The sequence below is a fragment of the Sciurus vulgaris genome, assembly GCF_902686455.1.
Source record: "Sciurus vulgaris genome assembly, chromosome: 2".
Classification (NCBI taxonomy): Eukaryota; Metazoa; Chordata; class Mammalia; order Rodentia; family Sciuridae; genus Sciurus; species Sciurus vulgaris.
Window position 1 is genome coordinate 49,690,032 of NC_136462.1, and position 17,473 is coordinate 49,707,504.

Sequence of the window (17,473 nt, forward strand, 5' to 3'; positions counted from 1 at the left end):
TATTGGGCACAATGGAATCCATGGAAGTTATTTTCAATATTAATATTACTGATGAGAATCCACATAATAAAGAGAACATATGCATCAAATGTAAATCTTTTAATTAAATCTTTTTCAATTAAATAAACAAAGCATTTAAATTCAAGTATTTCCTTAAGACCTGATACTTATAAGGAAATGTTTATGTTTGAGCATGAAACAGAGGTGGCAATGATAACACGATTTCTACCTTGCACAAAACAGAGAAGTGTACCTTATACACCAGCTAGATTTTTGCTGTTTTGAGTCAAGAAGGCCATTTCCTTTTAAAAATCTTTGTACTATGCTGGAAAAAATGACTTTTGATAAGAAATACTACTCTGAATTGTGAATAGATGTTACAAATAATTTTTAACTTCAATTATTAATAAAACATAATTAGCCTTTTAAACAATGTATCCACTAATATCTGTGCTAAGAGTTTCTAAACTGAGATTAACCCATTCCCTAGTGGCAAGTAAGTAGTCTTATATGCTACTTCATCTATAATGTTACCTTGACATCTTAAAATAACAGTATTCGCTCCATAAACCACAAAAATATTAGCCTAAGAAAATCTATACAAGGTAGATGAATTAGGTTAAGAGATTAACCATGGGATATAAGCTCCTGTCTATCAAATATAAATAACTGAAAAAAACATATTTACTTCAAACTCCCAACCATCTCTGTTAAGCTTCATTGTAATGAGAATTTAAATTGTGGCTGGGTTTTAGCCTATTTTCTTACCTGTACTTCACTCCAAATGTTTCCATAATGTATGCAATAACAAAGGCAGCACTGAAGACAGGGAAAAAAATTTTAGAAAACACAACTCATTAATCAAATGTTAGAGAAAGAAAGATCATCTCTAACTCCATACCTTCTGGAGATCCCTGCATTTCCATGGACAAGAACTTTTCCTGAAAAAATAAGAAATAGTCATTTTCATAGAAAAACACTTTAAAAAATCGGCAGTTAAAACATATAAACCAACATATCAAACTACAGTAAATCTTTCCTTAAACATTTTAGGTCATATACATGCCACCTGATTATTTATTAATTTTCAAATCTTTTAAGGTATAGAAAACAAAAGACACTTTAAAAGAAATTTAAAGCTCAAAGAGAATTTGAAAATAGTTCTAATAAAAATGTTTTTAAAACCCTATCCAAATGAAACAAGTAGCTGGGAAAATATAAATTTGGGAACAGTCTATTATAGATAGCTAAAACTGCCTGTATTTAAGACAAATATCAGCTAAAAATTTACTTTAACAAATAATTTCCTAAAAATAATTAGCTTAATGAAAGAAACTTTATTTACCTCCAGTTTGTAAGCTCCCATCAATAAATTCCTTAGTCTGAAGGCAAAAGAAAATGTTATAATAAAACATGCAAGATTAAAATAAGCATATAAAATATAGTGAAACAAAAGGAAATCTGAAAACAATTTCCTATTAATTTTTTTTTTTTTGGTAGTGGGAATTAAACGTGGGATGCTTTTCCACTGAGCTATAGCCAAGTCCTTTTCAAATTTTCTACTTTGAGACAGGGTCTCACTAAATTAATGAGGCTGACCTCAAACCTGAGACCCTCCTGCTTCAGACTCCTAAGTAGTCAGATTACAAGTGTGCATCACTGCACCTGTCTCCTGTTATTTTACTTGAATAAAAATTATCTTAATTCAAGAATTTCCAAAATGATACAAACATAACTATTACAAGTTTCAAAAATTATGAAGGAGGTAAAAAAATTTGAATGAACAATTCATTTCCTTTTAAAAATAATCCTAGAATTTTTAGTCATAATGAGGTTGAATTTTTAATATTAAAATATGTGATACCTACCATAGGGAAAAAACGTATGATATTTTCAACTGGATTATCTGCAATATCCAAGACTAAATACCTGAAAATAGAATATTTGATGATAAGCACACTTTCAGATAAAGTTTTTTTTATTTATGAAGAAAGTAACTATTTCTTTGTAATTATGCAAAGAATACAAAATAATATTCAATGTATCAAATTTCTAAGAACCAGGCTGATAGATAATGCACTAGGGTATAGCACTTAAAGCTTTAAAAACATGTTAACATTTCTCTTGATACTTTAGTAGAAAAAATTCACCTGGTTAAAACAGAAATGTTACAAGCAAGAAGGAAAATTTCCTTTGGATCACAGTGGATCTAGAAAATAAAGACAAAAACCTATCCATACGAATTATTATTTATCCTTCTATTTCTACCAACTTTCTTAAGACCACAAGATTGTTCTCTGAATGGCCTTGTGACCCCTTCCCCCAAAAGACAAAGGACAAGTCCAATGTCTAAAAAAGAAGGAGCTAAACACACACAGACCAAAGCTCCCTCCAAAAAACAACAGAAAAGAGGCTGCAGTCTGATGGAACCATGAGTCAAAGATTTAATGTTTGAACTAAACTTGAGTAAAGTAAGACAATGAAGAACATGCCTACTCTTGAATTTTTCTCTCCTCCTCTCCCTCCCTTCCTCTCCCCTCCCCTTTTCTCTCTCTCTCTCTCTCTTTCTTCCTTTCTTATTCTTCTCTTTCTCTCCCTCCCTCCTTGCCTCCCTTTCTTCCTTTGATACTGGGTACTGAACCCAGAGACACTTAACCAATGATCCACATCCCCAGCCCTTTTCAAATTTTTTTTATTTTGAAATAGGGTCTTGCCAAGTTGCTGAGGGGCAGGCTTTGAACTCTTGCTCCTCCTGCCTCAGCCTCTCCAGTTGCTGGGATTGCAGGTGTGCGCCACCATGCCTGGCTGGGAATTTTACTTTAGAATACCTTTAAAACAATGCAATATCAACTAGGTTTATTCTATTTTGTGAAAAACTCCCATCTCTAACCTATCTAAGACCACTTTTTTGTAGGTAACCAAGTAATTAGTTTTGTAGATCTCTTTTGCTTGAAAAATTACAGTTCTTTGATAATCCTTTAGGTGGTGATAATTTCAAAAAAATTCTGGTTTTAAAAACAGAGAGGTTAAAGCTCAGGATCCAAGGAAAATCCAATGTATAAAACACAAGGATTCCAACAATGACTGTATCCTAAAGTAATTCTGCAGACCAAACTGTGGATGCCATTTTGGATGTCAAATATCTATGAATACACAGTTAATTTTATTCTTTTTTTGGTTAAATATTATTTTATTGTATGTTCATACACTATGTTTTGGAGTGTCTTGTATTTATGTTTAAGAAAGGCTACATTAATTTTTATGAAGAATAAAGCAGAGCATTAAAGAACATTAAAAACCACTAGAGGGGCTGGGGAGATAGCTCAGTCGGTAGAGTGCTTGCCTTGTAAGCACAAGGCCCTGGGTTCGATCCCCAGCACCCAAAACAAAACAAAACAAAACAAAAAACAAACAAACAAAAAAAACCACTAGACATATCAGGAGATAAATGAAAAAGTCGAGTTAAAATTGGAAGAGACCATTTTTATTCTATCACAGGAAAAATTTTAAATGTTTTAAAATTCTCTTGTGGTATAATTCTGTCTTAGGAAAGTGCAAAGACACTTTAAACACTCAACAGGGGGACTAAAAAGTAATAAAACTCACTGGAGAGAAATTTGCATTACTTATCAAATTTAATCTGCTCACATTCTTTTTTTATTATTTATTTATTTATTTACTTTTTACAGACTGCATTTTGATTCATTGTACACATATGGGGTACATCATTTTGTTTCTATGGTTATACATGATGTAGATTCATATCATTTGTGTGTGTAATCATACATGTACATAGGGTTATGATTTTTGTCTCATTCCACCATTTTTCATACCCCTCCTCAGCAATTCTGCTACTACAAATGTATCCTATCAGTATAAAATATGTATAGGGATAATCAATACACAATATCTATATTTGTATGTACAAATATATGAAAGTCTGGAAACAATCTTAATATCCAACAAGAGATTGAATAAATTTTAGTATAGTCACATGATGGCTTTGTAAGTACTAATATGAAGCAATGTACCAAAATAAAAAAAGTATGAAAAACAAAAGTTTATGGTAATATGCTTGTATAAGTTAATATTTAAGTCTGAAAGGATACTCAATGAAGAGGGAAGGTAGATATGTTTGGGTAGGGGAACTGAGTATCTACCAGATAAGAGTATGGAAACCTACTTTTTCATACATATTCTTTTAAACCTTTAGAATTTTGCATCATGAGCGTGATTTAAATATTTTAAGTAAATTGTAAAAACTATGTACTGTTATGTTTCATCATTAAAAAATAGATACATATAGAGGCTGGGGCTGTAGCTCTGTGGCAGAGTGCTTGCCTAGCATGTATCAGGCACTGGGTTTGATCCCTAGCACCACATAATAGTAAACAAATAAAGGCATACTGTCCATCTACAAATACAAAAAAAAATTTTTTTTAAACAAAATACATACAGAAAAAAGTCTGATTGTATAATAAACCTATAAGATCTATACAAATTTATTATCCTTAACATTTTTTATTAAATCATAACAATAATTCTTACCTAAATAATTGTTGAAAGTTTGGTTTAATAAAGTTTGCTTCAATATTTTGTCGTATGCAAATTATGTGGGTTATTCCATGTTTCTGTAGTATAGGTAGCTGTAAAATATGAGGAGACCGGAAGAAAAACAGTATAAAAAAGTTAATTTTATGATAATTTACCTGAAATGATCAGCAAGATAGTTTGATGATTCAAGGTTAATGTCCTCAAAAAGCTAACATGGATATTTTATATGTATAATTCTAGAGCTTCATGTGCCCTTAAAGATAATTTACTTGGAAAACAGATTTTACAGTGGTTAAAAGCATGGGGTTTGAAGTCATGAGAGTTCAAACTAGAAATCCCAGCTCTGGTAATGACCTGTATTCTGTGGCTCAATACCATCATGTGAGAATGGGAAAGATACTACCAACTAACTATATAGTTGTGACAATTATGTAAGATAATAATTTTAAGAAAGCATAATAAGTAAGTTCAATAATTATTTGTGGCTGGGCACAGTGACACATGCCTGTAAAAAAAATTTTTTTGGTACTAAATATTGAACCCAGGGCTGTTTTACCACTGAGCTACATCCCCAATTCTTTCAATTTTTATTTTGAGACAGGATCTTGCTAAGTTGCTTAAGGACTCACTAAATTGTTGAGGCTGGCATCAAACTTGCTATCCTCTTGCCTCATGAATCATAGGCATGCACCACAGTACCTAACCCCCCCCCCCCAAAAAAAAGTATCTAATAAATGAGCAACCATGCTGGCATGAGGAATCAGAATAACCTAAATTTTCTAACACCTCTGACTTAAAATTCTATATATTTAATTCTCACTTTCTGAGTTAGTCCAGAACAACAGCCATAATTCATGACTGAAGTCAAAGAATAATTTATGTTATGAACTGAATGTTTGTATCCCCCTCTCCAGATTCATATGTCGAACCCCTATTCTTGAAATGTGATATTAGGAGGTTGGACATTTGGGAGGTAACTAAATTTAAATGAAGTCATAAGGGTAAAATCTCCAGTAGGGATTACCATCCTTACAAGAAAAAGAACTAAGAACTTGCTCTATTGGCCATGCAATGGTATTGCAAGTAGGAAGGGATCTGCAAGTTGGAAGACAGCTCTTCCCAGAACTGGATCATTGTGGCACCCTGATCTCAGGCTTTCCAGCCTCCAGAATTATGAGAAATAAATGTCTACTGAACCCATACAGACTGTGGTATTTTGTTAGAGCAGCCCTAAGATAATATGGTTTTCAAATGTTTTAAATGTTAATTTTTGTACCAAATTTTCTCATGTCAACATAGAGTTCAATTATCTTTGAATATCCTGAACACATTCTGAGTTAGTGGAAGGGAGGTGTTTGGTAGGATTAATAATGAACCAATGTTCAATATTTACATTTATGCCAACCTTCAAAATGAATTCAATATTCATTCCTTTGTTTACACTGGATGATCTATGGAGTTTTCACATCAACATTATTTACATGAAAAAACTACAAGTAGGCAAAAACCTGTTTTAACAAGATTTGAAGGCATATTATACTATTAAGAGGTAAAGCAAACCTTATCAAAATAGAACCCTAATGTATGTACTAGCTAACAATATTCTGTACCTTTCAATGGATTTATTTATATAAAGCAAGTTTTGACCTTATAACTACAAACAACAGGAAAATTTTACAAAAAGAAATAGTTTACTAGTTACCAAGAGCCTAAATCTGTCCTTTTATTTATACTCTATGAAACACACCCTTACCCTTGATAGAGAAAGGTAAAGTAAAATCTTAATCCATTAAGTCCCGAATTTTCAATTTTGCAAATATTTCAATGAAATTGATACAGGTACATTAAAATAGGTTGGAAATCACAATCTAGAGCTCATATATATATATTATAATATTAATATAATTGTTATATCATATTATTATATAACCATGTTATATAATATATAATCATAGTAGATGTTATCCACTATATGTAAGTTTTTGTAGATGTTCCACATGTACAACAATGGGTCAAAATGGGTTTTAAATTTTTTTATTTTGGGCTTTAACTATATCTCATATTATTTAACATTTAAAGATGTCAATATTTTCAGAAAGTAAATAAGTTATTAAGAGTCAATTTGGTAAATCTTTCAACCCATAGATTTCATGAAGAAAACATAAAAACTCATTTGTGATGAAACACTTGAGAACTACTGGTCCAGTAAAACTAGGAATGAGGCAGGTATTATATAGTGACAATGACTATTAACACATAGTATTTGTGAATGTTCCCTAAAAGAAAAGTCTTATTACTAAAAAACTTACCCAAGAAACGTGGGTTTTTAAAGTCTCTTGGTGAACCTAACCTAAAGTTCATACCTTGCTTTTCATAGCAGAAGAATATGGGCCTAAGAACAATCCAGGTAAAATTTCCTAGAAAAAAAAAATTAACATCAGCAATTTAAGTCTATACCAGATATGTGCCACATATATGGACTTATGGGTTTTTTTTCATAGTTGTTATAATAATAATTTGCTTAAAAGTTTATTATTTAGGGGGTATTTCCTGGCCACATGGAGCAAATGATTGGGAAGAGAAATGCAGATGTGCTGTATAATGTCAAGTGAAATAGTCCAAGTTTAAATCTATATTTGAAAAGTCAGATATTTATACTTTCAGTGCTTTTCATAAGTAGCTTTGGTAGGATTAGTCCACTGTGTTGTTGCTTTATAGATTAATGAGATCTCTCTAATTTTACTTCTATTCTCAGCTATAATCTAGAAATAAAACAGGTATAAAGCAAATCAGAATTACACAAAACCTCAGGCAAAATAAATCAGCACAAGATAGAACTATTATCTATAGTTAGTAGAAACACATTCATTGTAATTATATAATCATTTGCATATAAGACTTATTTCTCCCACCATTTTCTTACTAGCAGGAATTACCTTTTACTCATCTTTGCGTCCTATAGCAGTAAGTAAAATGACTCATATGTACTTCCATATTTATAAAAAGTGAATTTTTATTAGGAGAGAAAGATAATAGATTTTTAGAAGTTAAGGGATTCCCAGGAATGAGACATCACTTGAACCTGAGGTTGGCAAAGTTGGCTACAAAATGTTAAGAAACAGAATAGAAAAGGAATAGCTAAGAGAATTAGCTACCACTCTAATTCATGGCAAATTGGAAGTATCTGACTCACTCTTCGATACAACTTAGCTATGAATGTTGAAAAGAAATCAGATACAAAACTGAATAACCAAAAATTGAAAATGCTTTACAGTTAACTCTCCTGAAATTATCTAAACTATACCAAGAAAGCAAACTGCTTTCAGAAGACATACAAATATGGTATTCCATTCCTGTTTTTTTTTTTTAATTGTAAGTGAACACAATATCTTTATTTTATTTATTTATTTTTATGTGGTGCAGAGGATCGAACCCAGTGCCTTACATGTGCTAGGCAAGTGCTCTACTACTGACCTATAACCCCAGCCCCTCCATTCTTAAGATGAGGAAAAAGTGACTCTACTTAAACATACATATGTTACTATGTTCCCAAGGAAGAAAGGTAACAATATACTTCCCATATTCAAACTAAAAAATTTAATAAAAATTGTATATATTTTTGAGGTATGTACCATGTGATTTTTAAAAAATACACATAATGTTCAAATCAAAGTAAACATATCTATAATTCTCATCTCCGAAAGAGTCAAGATTAACCTTACATAGTTAAAACAGTTAACATTTATAGTACTTAATGATAAACCTACACGTCACGAGCCAGCAGGTCTTGAATCCTTTGTGAAGAAAGGTTATTAAATAATAACAATATGAGTTGGCTTGAATAAACAAAAAGTTGTCATACCTGCATCTCTCGTCTCATAGGGTAGGTCCACTCCTTAAAAAGAATGTACAAGAATAAAAGTAAATACATGGAAAATGTCACCCAAATAAAGCTAAAGATGTGACATACAAGAATGTGGGTTTTAAAAATTAAATACCGAAGAAGATTCTATAGGGTTGGGGATGTTAGTTCAGTGAATAGAGGACTTGTCTAGTATGTGTAAGGTCTAGGTTCAATCCTCAGCACCCATACACACCCAAATCTATAAAAACGGCAGATATAGTAGGTGACAAATCAGATCACTGCATGATTATTGTCAGGTGGGGTGAGGAATGCCTAGAAATGGATGAGATAACTTTCCCTGTTGATAAAAATACTCTTACATTTTAATAGTGGTAGTAGTTGCTAGCATACATTTATCAAAACTCATTGAGTTATACATTAAATATATATTACACTCCATGTAAATTTTATGTCTATTATTAAAAAACAACTCACAAAACAAAGGAAAGACAATCAACTAACCCTTAGTTCTCAACTGCAAGAACAGAAGACAGGAATAATTCATTTGAAACAGACCAGACAAAATAACTGTTAATCAAGAGTATATGCTCCAAAAAAACCCCCCAAAAAATCACCTTTCAAGAACAAGAATAAAACTAAAAACTATTCATGTAAAATTAGACTTTAATACCAGCAAGCACTAATTAAAGGAACCTTTAAAAGATGTTCTTTGAAGAAAAGGTAGTATCATTGTTTCTATCTTCCACTTCTTCTTTAGGCACAAAGAACCTTAATTCTGAGTGCAGACAGTCTGAATCCAGAGTTCATTCTCTTAATCACTACACTATATAGCCTTTCAGTGTTAAGAAGGAATTTTATGGAGAAGATATATAAACAAATATTGATTGCACGAAATAACAATGATTTGTGAGGACAAACAGAATAGAAATAAAAACTTCATTTCCAAGACAGTAGAAGAGGAAATGTAATCAAATTGAATGTTGATTGCCCCTTACCCTAGTACTGGGGATTGAGTCCAGGGCCTTTCTCATGCTAGACAAGCACTCTACCAATAAGCTATATCCCCAGCCTTTTGTTATTTATATAACTTTATTTTGAAGATAGAGTCTAAGTTGCCCAGGTTGTCCTTGAAGTTGTGATTCTCCTGCCTCCTGCTTCCAGGTAAGTGGAATTACATAGCTGTGCCATCACACTTGGTTTACCTGTCTCTTTAATGTACCAATATGCTATGGTAATCCTTTTAAGACAGAAAAGTTTTTGAAGCTTAGGCCAAAGACCCTGTCCTTTTAGTCATGGTACCCCTTACATTGAACATAGTGCCTTACATAGAAGAAACACACAATAGGTGTGCATTAAGGAGATCCATAGCACTAGATTCTACTGATACTTTTTCAAAAGATTTTTAAACAGTCTAATGGACAGCTTTATCTTCATGAAGCAGTATCTCTGAGCTAAGAGAAAGAAGAAAAACAAAGAAATGTACTTTTGAGTTTGCCTAAAATGAAATCACTAACTTTGTAATTGTGTGTGATCAAAGTAAAAAACAAAAAACTGGAACACATTGATTTGAAAACTGAATCTATGAAATAAACTGACAATAGGAAGATTAACAGGAGGACAGTGACACAGAATTTATTACATGTATGGTGGTAAATACCCAAAGCACCAGTGAGATTTAGAAGCATACATGCCCTCTTCATAGGGGAGGAGAGTGGGGGGATGTAGACAACTTTGGAGAGTGAATGATTTTAAAGAGATGAATGGACCCTTAGAAGGATATATGATAATTTGTGATAAAGTCTGTCTGGGCATGGAGTTGACTTCAACTCCCCTACATATGTGTTAATCTTCCATGGTTGATAAAATTCTTGGGTGGGAAGTGATGAAGATGAATTCCTTTTAGAGGATCTATCTACAGGAAGACAAGGAGTTCAGAGAAAGTCTCTCCCTACATTTGTAGTTTTTCAAGTACCTTAAGCTCAAAATAATCACTAAATCAAAAGCGTTTCCTGAACTTCAACTTGGCAATGTGCCAGAAGGAACTCAAAGTCACAGGACAAATTTTGCTCTTTTTCTGGAGTGTACATTTTACCTAAGGATTTGGCTGGGGGTGTGTGTGGGGGGGAGTTATTTTCACAGGTTACTAAGTCAAACAATTTTTAAGTTAAAATAAACTTGAACATTTAGGATAGAATACAAATTTTACCTCAATTTTTATGTAAAAGCAGACTTAAAAAAACTTCAACTTTCCCATAAGGTTGTAGGTAATAGAACATGACAGACTATTTCTGTATTCATTCAAAAAATTATAGGAGTGAACAACAAGTTGTATAAAGAATGAAAAATTATCATTATTTACAGGACAAATAGGCATGCAGCCTTACATGGGGAGCATCAGGCTTTGTTGTAATACATGTGGTTCTTCTGAAATCTGGAAAGCTTTCTCTCAGAGAAAATTTTATTTAGAACCATTCCTATTGCCATAATTGAATCCTGAGCTTAGAGACCACCCTCTTTATTGCTCTAATCCTGTGCTATGGTTTGGATATTACTTGGTGTCTCCCAAGGTTGAAATTTATACCCATGTGAAGTAGTAAGAGGGTGGAAATTTAATCCCTCTGTGGTGTTTAGAGATGGGACCTTTGAAAACTGACTGTGTTTAAATAAGGCTCCCAAGATTGAGTCTTGAGGCAGAACAGACCAGAAGACAGTCTGACAGACAAACATACATTCCCTGTCTCATGTCAAAACATGCCCTGCACCACTTGGGACTTTTGCCAGCAAGAAGGTCATGATCAGATGTAGTCCCTTGACCTTCCCCCTCCAGAACCATGAGCCAAAACTTCTTTTAACTTGTCTAGTCTATGGTAGTGTTATTGGTGATACAAAATGGACTAAGACCCTCTGACTATGATGTTGGTCTATAATGGAAACCTTAAACATGCCTTGCCTACTGATTCTCCTAGAGTCTTTACCACATTGGATCAAGATTTTTTTAAAGGTTATTCATGCTCACAGTTTTGCTCTACTAGAAATCCATCTGTCTGAACATGACTATAATTACCAAGACTTGCCTGTATCATGCTCATTCTTTCTTCTTTTTTGTACTAGGGCTTGAACCTAGGGTCTACCACATGCTAAGCAAACACTCTAGTACAGAGCTACATCTGTAGCCTTTTAAAAAATTTCTTTTTCTTTCAGTACTGAAGATTGAACTCAGGGCACTTTACCATTGCAACACTCCCAGCCCTTTTTATTTTTCATTTTGAGACAGGGTCTTGCAAAGTTGCCCAGGCTGGCCTTGAACATGTGATCCTCCTACCTCAGCGTCCTGAGTAGCTGGGATGTCATGTGCTACCACATCTGGACAGTCACACTCGTTCTAAATCTCAGCCTCCTCCTGCTGTTCCTAAAATCCATCCCTTTAGAGACTATAGTATTAATGGGGTAGACTCCTCTATTTTAAGTTATTATTATAGCTAATTAGTAGAATCAATTTCCAAACTTTGCTAATTAGCCAAATCATATTTATCAAATCAAAGCAAGCCTGAAAAATCAAAATGCCCCTCATTGTGAGACATAACATGCTTCTGCTGGAAATAAATTCAAGTGAAAGTATTTCTTTCATCAATGAGCTGGAAGGTACCACATATCAAGTCATCCTTCAAGGTCTCTCAATCTCATACAAATGCAGTTACATATTTTGTAAAATTGCATGTGGAGGATAGAAAAGTGTTGAAAAAATATTCAAAAACCCTCAAGTGCACCAATGAAGGGTATAAGTCTTAACCATTAGATAAAATAAAAGCGTAATTCTTACCACCAGACGAATTAGAAGTACTAAAGCATATAACTTTTAGAAATATCAACACAGAATACTAATTTTACATAGATGGAGAGGAGGAGGAGCAGTTCTGGCCATGGGTGGGAGAAGAAATCAGAATACTATACCTAAGCTGGGACATTTAATAAAACAGAAGACTTAGCATATAGTCCCTCTACTCCAAAATGGTAGACTTTTCCAGAATAAATCTTTTTTCTTTAGTTTCTACATGCTGTTGAGCCTTTGCTTAAATCAAAGGACAAACGAGATTTTTCAGTCAAATAAAAATGAGGGTGGGGAAATGCAGACTCAGAACAGCATTCATGTAAGAGACTTCTAAATCAGTGATTTTTGGGGAGTATTAGAGGAATCCAAGGATGCTTTACCATTGAGCTACACTTCTAGTTTTTTATTTTATGAGACAGGGTCTTGCTAAGTTATTAGGGGGCTCACTAAGTTGTTGAGGCTGGTAACTTGCCAACCTCTTGCCTCAGACTCCTGAGTTGCTGGGATTACAGGGTGTGCCACTGCGCCCAACTGAAATTTAATAATCTTCAAATTATAAGAGCAATCAAGATATATAACTAATTTGCTTAAAAACTGGTATTACAAGCTGTTTTTTTTTTCTTCCTTGAATCTAGTGGACTCTTGACAGAAGTAAGACTACACTGTCAAAACCAATCAAGATTCACATTTATTAAATGTGTGGTATATAACAGACAGGGCTGTGGCAAATAAGATAGGAACTGATGGGTCACTAAACCTTCCTTATGAAAGGTTCAGTCTATCATGGAAAATGGACAAGACCAAAATTTTCAAGAATAACATTTACAAAGGTAAACATTAAAGTACAGAGTGCTACTTATTGTATCTGGGAGATTAAACTATTCTGGGGGGCAAGAAGATGGGTATGACTTGGCAAAAAAGTTTCTCTGAAGAAATGTTGCCTAAGTCTATGCCAAATTAAATATTTAATTAGGTGAGGGCAAAGAGGGTGCTGGCAGCCATGGCAGGAGAAAACATAAATGCAAAGGTCCTGAGTGTGAAAATTAAAGCACTTCCAGGAACTAAGAGATCTTGGGCACACAAAGAAAGAAGCATGGGAAAGAGTTGCTCATGAGGTTAAAGAGACAGGCAAGTTACCAGACCACACAGGACAATGGAGAGGATGTTAAGGTTTAACTTCACTCTCAAAACAATGGGAAATCATTAAAAAGTTTGAACAGAGAAATAACAATCATTTTGCAAACTGATCTACACAGCTAAATTTCTGCTAGCACTGTCCTATGTAAAGAATGCCTAACCAGTCTTTTAAGAAACTTGGAAGTAATATCCTTATAGAGATGAAAGAATAAAGCTATCAAAGATTGATCACATTAATTATTAAAAAACATTCACTAAAATCTACTTGAATTCCATTGTTTAATCAAATCAAGATTCAGATCATAATTCAGCTTTCTATATAGCGCCTCCTACGTGGAACAGTGCTGGTTGTACACCCTAACTACATAAGACCACTTGACACTTTATATATCACACTGGGAATCAGGAAGTTAATATTCTGTTTATTAGTCAATTTATTATGATTGCATATCCCTGTTCAATGGTTTATTAATATGGCCCCTATTTATAGTTCTGTCAGCCCAGAAAGCACACTCCACCTGTAGAAATGCTATGATTTTGGTGGGCATGATACCAACAATAAACTTTAATCTCCTTGCCAAGGAACTGAGCATATAACTAGACTGTGCCCCTTGTAGAATTCATCCCTTTCTGGTTATAGTGACTGATCCACAGAGTATGCACATGACCTAAATTGAGCCAATCCTTTCGACTGCAAACACTAAAGCTGGAAGAGAAGCACTTTCATTCTTCCATGAGTAAGTTTTTTAAGGGCATGACACACCAGAGCAACTGACAACCAAGCTCTACACCTTGAAGAAGTTATAGAAAAAGCAGAAACTCATAAGAGGCAGAGATAGTTATGACACAGTATAATACCTGGGTTACATTAAATCTCTGATACCAGCTTAGACCACCACCTTTTTGGATTTGGTTAATTTCCCTTTGCTTAATTTAGTCTGAGTTGGTTTTTGTTACTTGCGATCAATATAGATCAAACATGCAATACTACAAAATAAAGTCTGAATTGGCTTTCAGTAGACAATTACATCACTATCCACTAGGCTTTAAGCATCACCTTCCTATATAAGAAGAAATATATAGGATTCTTGAGCAGGTTCCTGCCACTAAAACTCCTTTATCTTCCTGAGTGATAGGAGTGTCTTTTGTTATTTATAATGAGCCATTCTTCTTCTTTTTTATTGGTGCATAATAATACAAAATATTGGAGTTCATTACGCCATTATGTGATCCATCTCAATACTATTACCTTTCCTTTCCATTCCCCACCTCTTGCTTACTCTACTATGCCACTTTTGATCAAGAGTTTATACTAATAAACTGACTTAAGGTGGGCCCCTATGGTGGGGGGGCTGATCACCAGTAAGACTACATGATTAGAGGGCAGAACTTTTAACTTTACCCACTGACTTCTGGGAAGGAGGTAGGGTAAGGTGGGAGGAAGCTGAAGATTAAGCTGTCTGATAAATCTTGAAGGAATACTGATTGATCATCTAGGCTGCTGAACAGGGTGTCAGAAAGGTGGTGTGCCTCTTCCCTCATGCCTTGCCCTATGCATCTCTCTGTTCTGGCATCTGCATCCTTTGTAATATCTATTATGATAAACTAGTAAAAGCATTTCCCTGAGTTCTGGGAGCCATCCTAGCAAATTAATACTACTTGTAACTGGCATCTGAACTGAGGAGGATAGAGGCAGTTTTGTGGGACTCAGTCATTTACCTGTGGAACATAATTCTAATTCTAATAGTGTAAGACCTAAATTGAATTAGAGGACACCCTGATGATGTCCACCAAAGAAATGATGTGGAGAAAATCCCCCATATACCTGGTAGAGAAAAATGGCAGGTTTTCGACAGTTCCCCTCTACAGGAAAGAAAGGTATATTCCCAGTAAGAATTTATAATTTTTGCAGGGATTAGACACACTGTATACATAATAAAATACTAAATGCAAATTCTGAGGAAACTTTAAGCTACAACTTTTATGATTAGGGCAGGGAAAAACTGCAATATATTATAAAGAACAGGAATTAAGAATTAGGATTCCAAGGTCTTCTTGTGTTTTGTGATATAAGCTTGACATATGACTGCTGCAGTCAAGCACAATTTCTTAAAATTGGGACTGCTCTACATTTTTTCTAAAGTTGTCTTAAGTGCTGAAATTACTGCATTATTTTGAGGATATGAAAGCATACTCCTCATTCACATTATTGTATGTTCAAAAACGTGTAATCTCATTTTTCTTGAATCTTAAAACATGTAGTTCTCAAGCATCACTACCACAGCTAGGGAGCCCTACAGATTAAAAAGTGAACCCCAAGAATGAATATTTGTAATAAACTGAATGTTCTCCTAATAAAGGGGGCTTTATTTTTCCAATTAATTACCTAAAATATACTTAAAACTTTAGGAATTTGACTTTTTTCTTGATCATACCAAAGCATAGCTGAGACCCTTGTCCTGTTACTAATTTAGCCTCCAGATAATTCTAATAGTTTCCAATACCATAAAATATTTGCAACAGATGGAAAAAAAACATAATACAAACTTTAGGCAAGGAAAAAGGTGGAGTAATAAGAACCCCGAATTCGGAGATCAGGAGACGAAAGTACAAAGAAATTTACTTCAATATCAACTTCCTCCAAGGACAATACTTCTGATTAAAGTGTTCAGATTCAAATGAGCTAGCTTTGTGACATTCTCTTAGTCACTTTTTTTTTTTTTTTTTTTTGGCCTGAAAACAAACACTTTGGGAAAATATTTGAGGGCGCACTTCCCAAGTCTATACTTTGAAGGCCCCAGGTCTATTCCACGTGTGAGTCCATGGGTCTCACAAGTGAAAGTTGACACCGGAGAAATTTCTCAAGCTGAGAAAAAAACAACTTTACCCGTCGCTTTAAAAAAAAGAAAAAAGAAAAGAAAAGAAAAAAAGGAAAAAGGAAAAAGCTTTCCGCTGCTTGGGCAATGAAAGATGAACCTTACTCCGACAAAATCCTAAACACCGAGTCCAGGGGGCCAGAGATTGGCTTTTCTTCATCCCATCAACATAAGTACATCAGACGCAGCCAGCCTACCGGGGTCTCCGGAGGGGACGAAAATTGCGCCTGGGTGGGAGCCGCGACTCTGAGCCTGAGGTCACGCCAGAGGTCCCTGGACGCCCTCGGAGGCCACGGGGCTCCCACCGAGGTGGAGGCTGCAACTGGGGCCTGGGGTCGCACCTCGGCCAGAGCCACGGGGGAGGCCTGCGCGTGGCAGTCGCCCGACAGACTCACCTCGGCGTCTTCTTTGCACTGTGGGAGGGAGGGGAATTCCAGCTTCACGTCCTCCATGGTCCGGACCCCGCGGGCTGGTGGGTGAAGTGGGAGGGTGAGTTACCCTGCCGGCCCGACCCTCGGGCTGGCAGTGGCGGCGAAAGGAAGGAGGGCCGGTGGAGCGGAGGGTTGTCTGATGGGCGGCGGCTCACAACTAACACACGTAGACTAGAGGGTCGCAGCGACTCCGGTGGCGGCGGCGGCGACAGCGGGGAAGAGGTGGGCTGTGCGGCTCGCTCCCGGCCGCCATGCTGCTGCCGTCTCCCTCCCCCAGTCTCCCCGTCCCTCTGGCAGCCCAGGATCCGGCACAAGCTCGAGCCCTGCAACCGTCTCCCCTCCCTCCTCCACCCCCACCCACGCCGCCCCAGCCAATCCCTGCCCACGCTCGCCTGCGGCCCGCCCTTCGCCGCCGCCAGGTGTCAGCGCGCCGCCGCCCTGCCCCGCCCCTTCTCGAGAGCGCAGACGCGGGGGGCGGGGCGTCAGGGCTTTCGGCCGAGGCTCGGCCCGCGTGGAGGGCCGGGTTGCGGTAGGAGGGGGCTAGCGCAGGCCCTGGGGGAGTATGGATGCTCAAAACCATCCTTGCCGCTGCAGATAGGACACAGGTCCCTTCTTTAGAACACAGGCACCATGTCCTACCCACCAGAAACTGGCATCCAAAAGGAAAACTAGTTTCTCCTCTCAGAATTCTGCAGTCAGTCGTGAAGTTATAACCAACACTGTAATAAGTGTTCAAATTCATGTTATGCTACACAGAAAAGGAAACATCCATCACCTTTAA

At 35.8% G+C, this 17,473-nt stretch overlaps 1 protein-coding gene across 5 annotated transcripts in view; it reads right to left on the reverse strand.

Moving 5' to 3' along the window:
• STYX (serine/threonine/tyrosine interacting protein) overlaps nucleotides 1-17,022 on the reverse strand; it is a 39,604-nt gene extending 22,582 nt beyond the window's left edge. For 4 of the 5 annotated variants that reach the window (XR_013760742.1, XR_013760743.1, XR_013760744.1 and 1 more), the window contains exons 1-8: nucleotides 16,657-17,022; nucleotides 8,417-8,449; nucleotides 6,918-6,971; nucleotides 4,549-4,646; nucleotides 1,869-1,929; nucleotides 1,346-1,382; nucleotides 902-941; nucleotides 769-819 (exon numbers count right to left, since the gene is read on the reverse strand). Coding sequence is in view for 2 of the 5 variants with exons in the window: in XM_079121445.1 (XP_078977571.1) it covers nucleotides 769-819; nucleotides 902-941; nucleotides 1,346-1,382; nucleotides 1,869-1,929; nucleotides 4,549-4,646; nucleotides 6,918-6,971; nucleotides 8,417-8,449; nucleotides 16,657-16,713 (431 nt within the window). In the remaining 3 variants the exon portion in view is untranslated. The remainder of the gene's footprint in view (nucleotides 1-768; nucleotides 820-901; nucleotides 942-1,345; nucleotides 1,383-1,868; nucleotides 1,930-4,548; nucleotides 4,647-6,917; nucleotides 6,972-8,416; nucleotides 8,450-16,656) is intronic. The other variant, XM_079121446.1, reaches the window with a different exon arrangement.
• Between the last annotated feature and the right edge of the window lie 451 nt (nucleotides 17,023-17,473).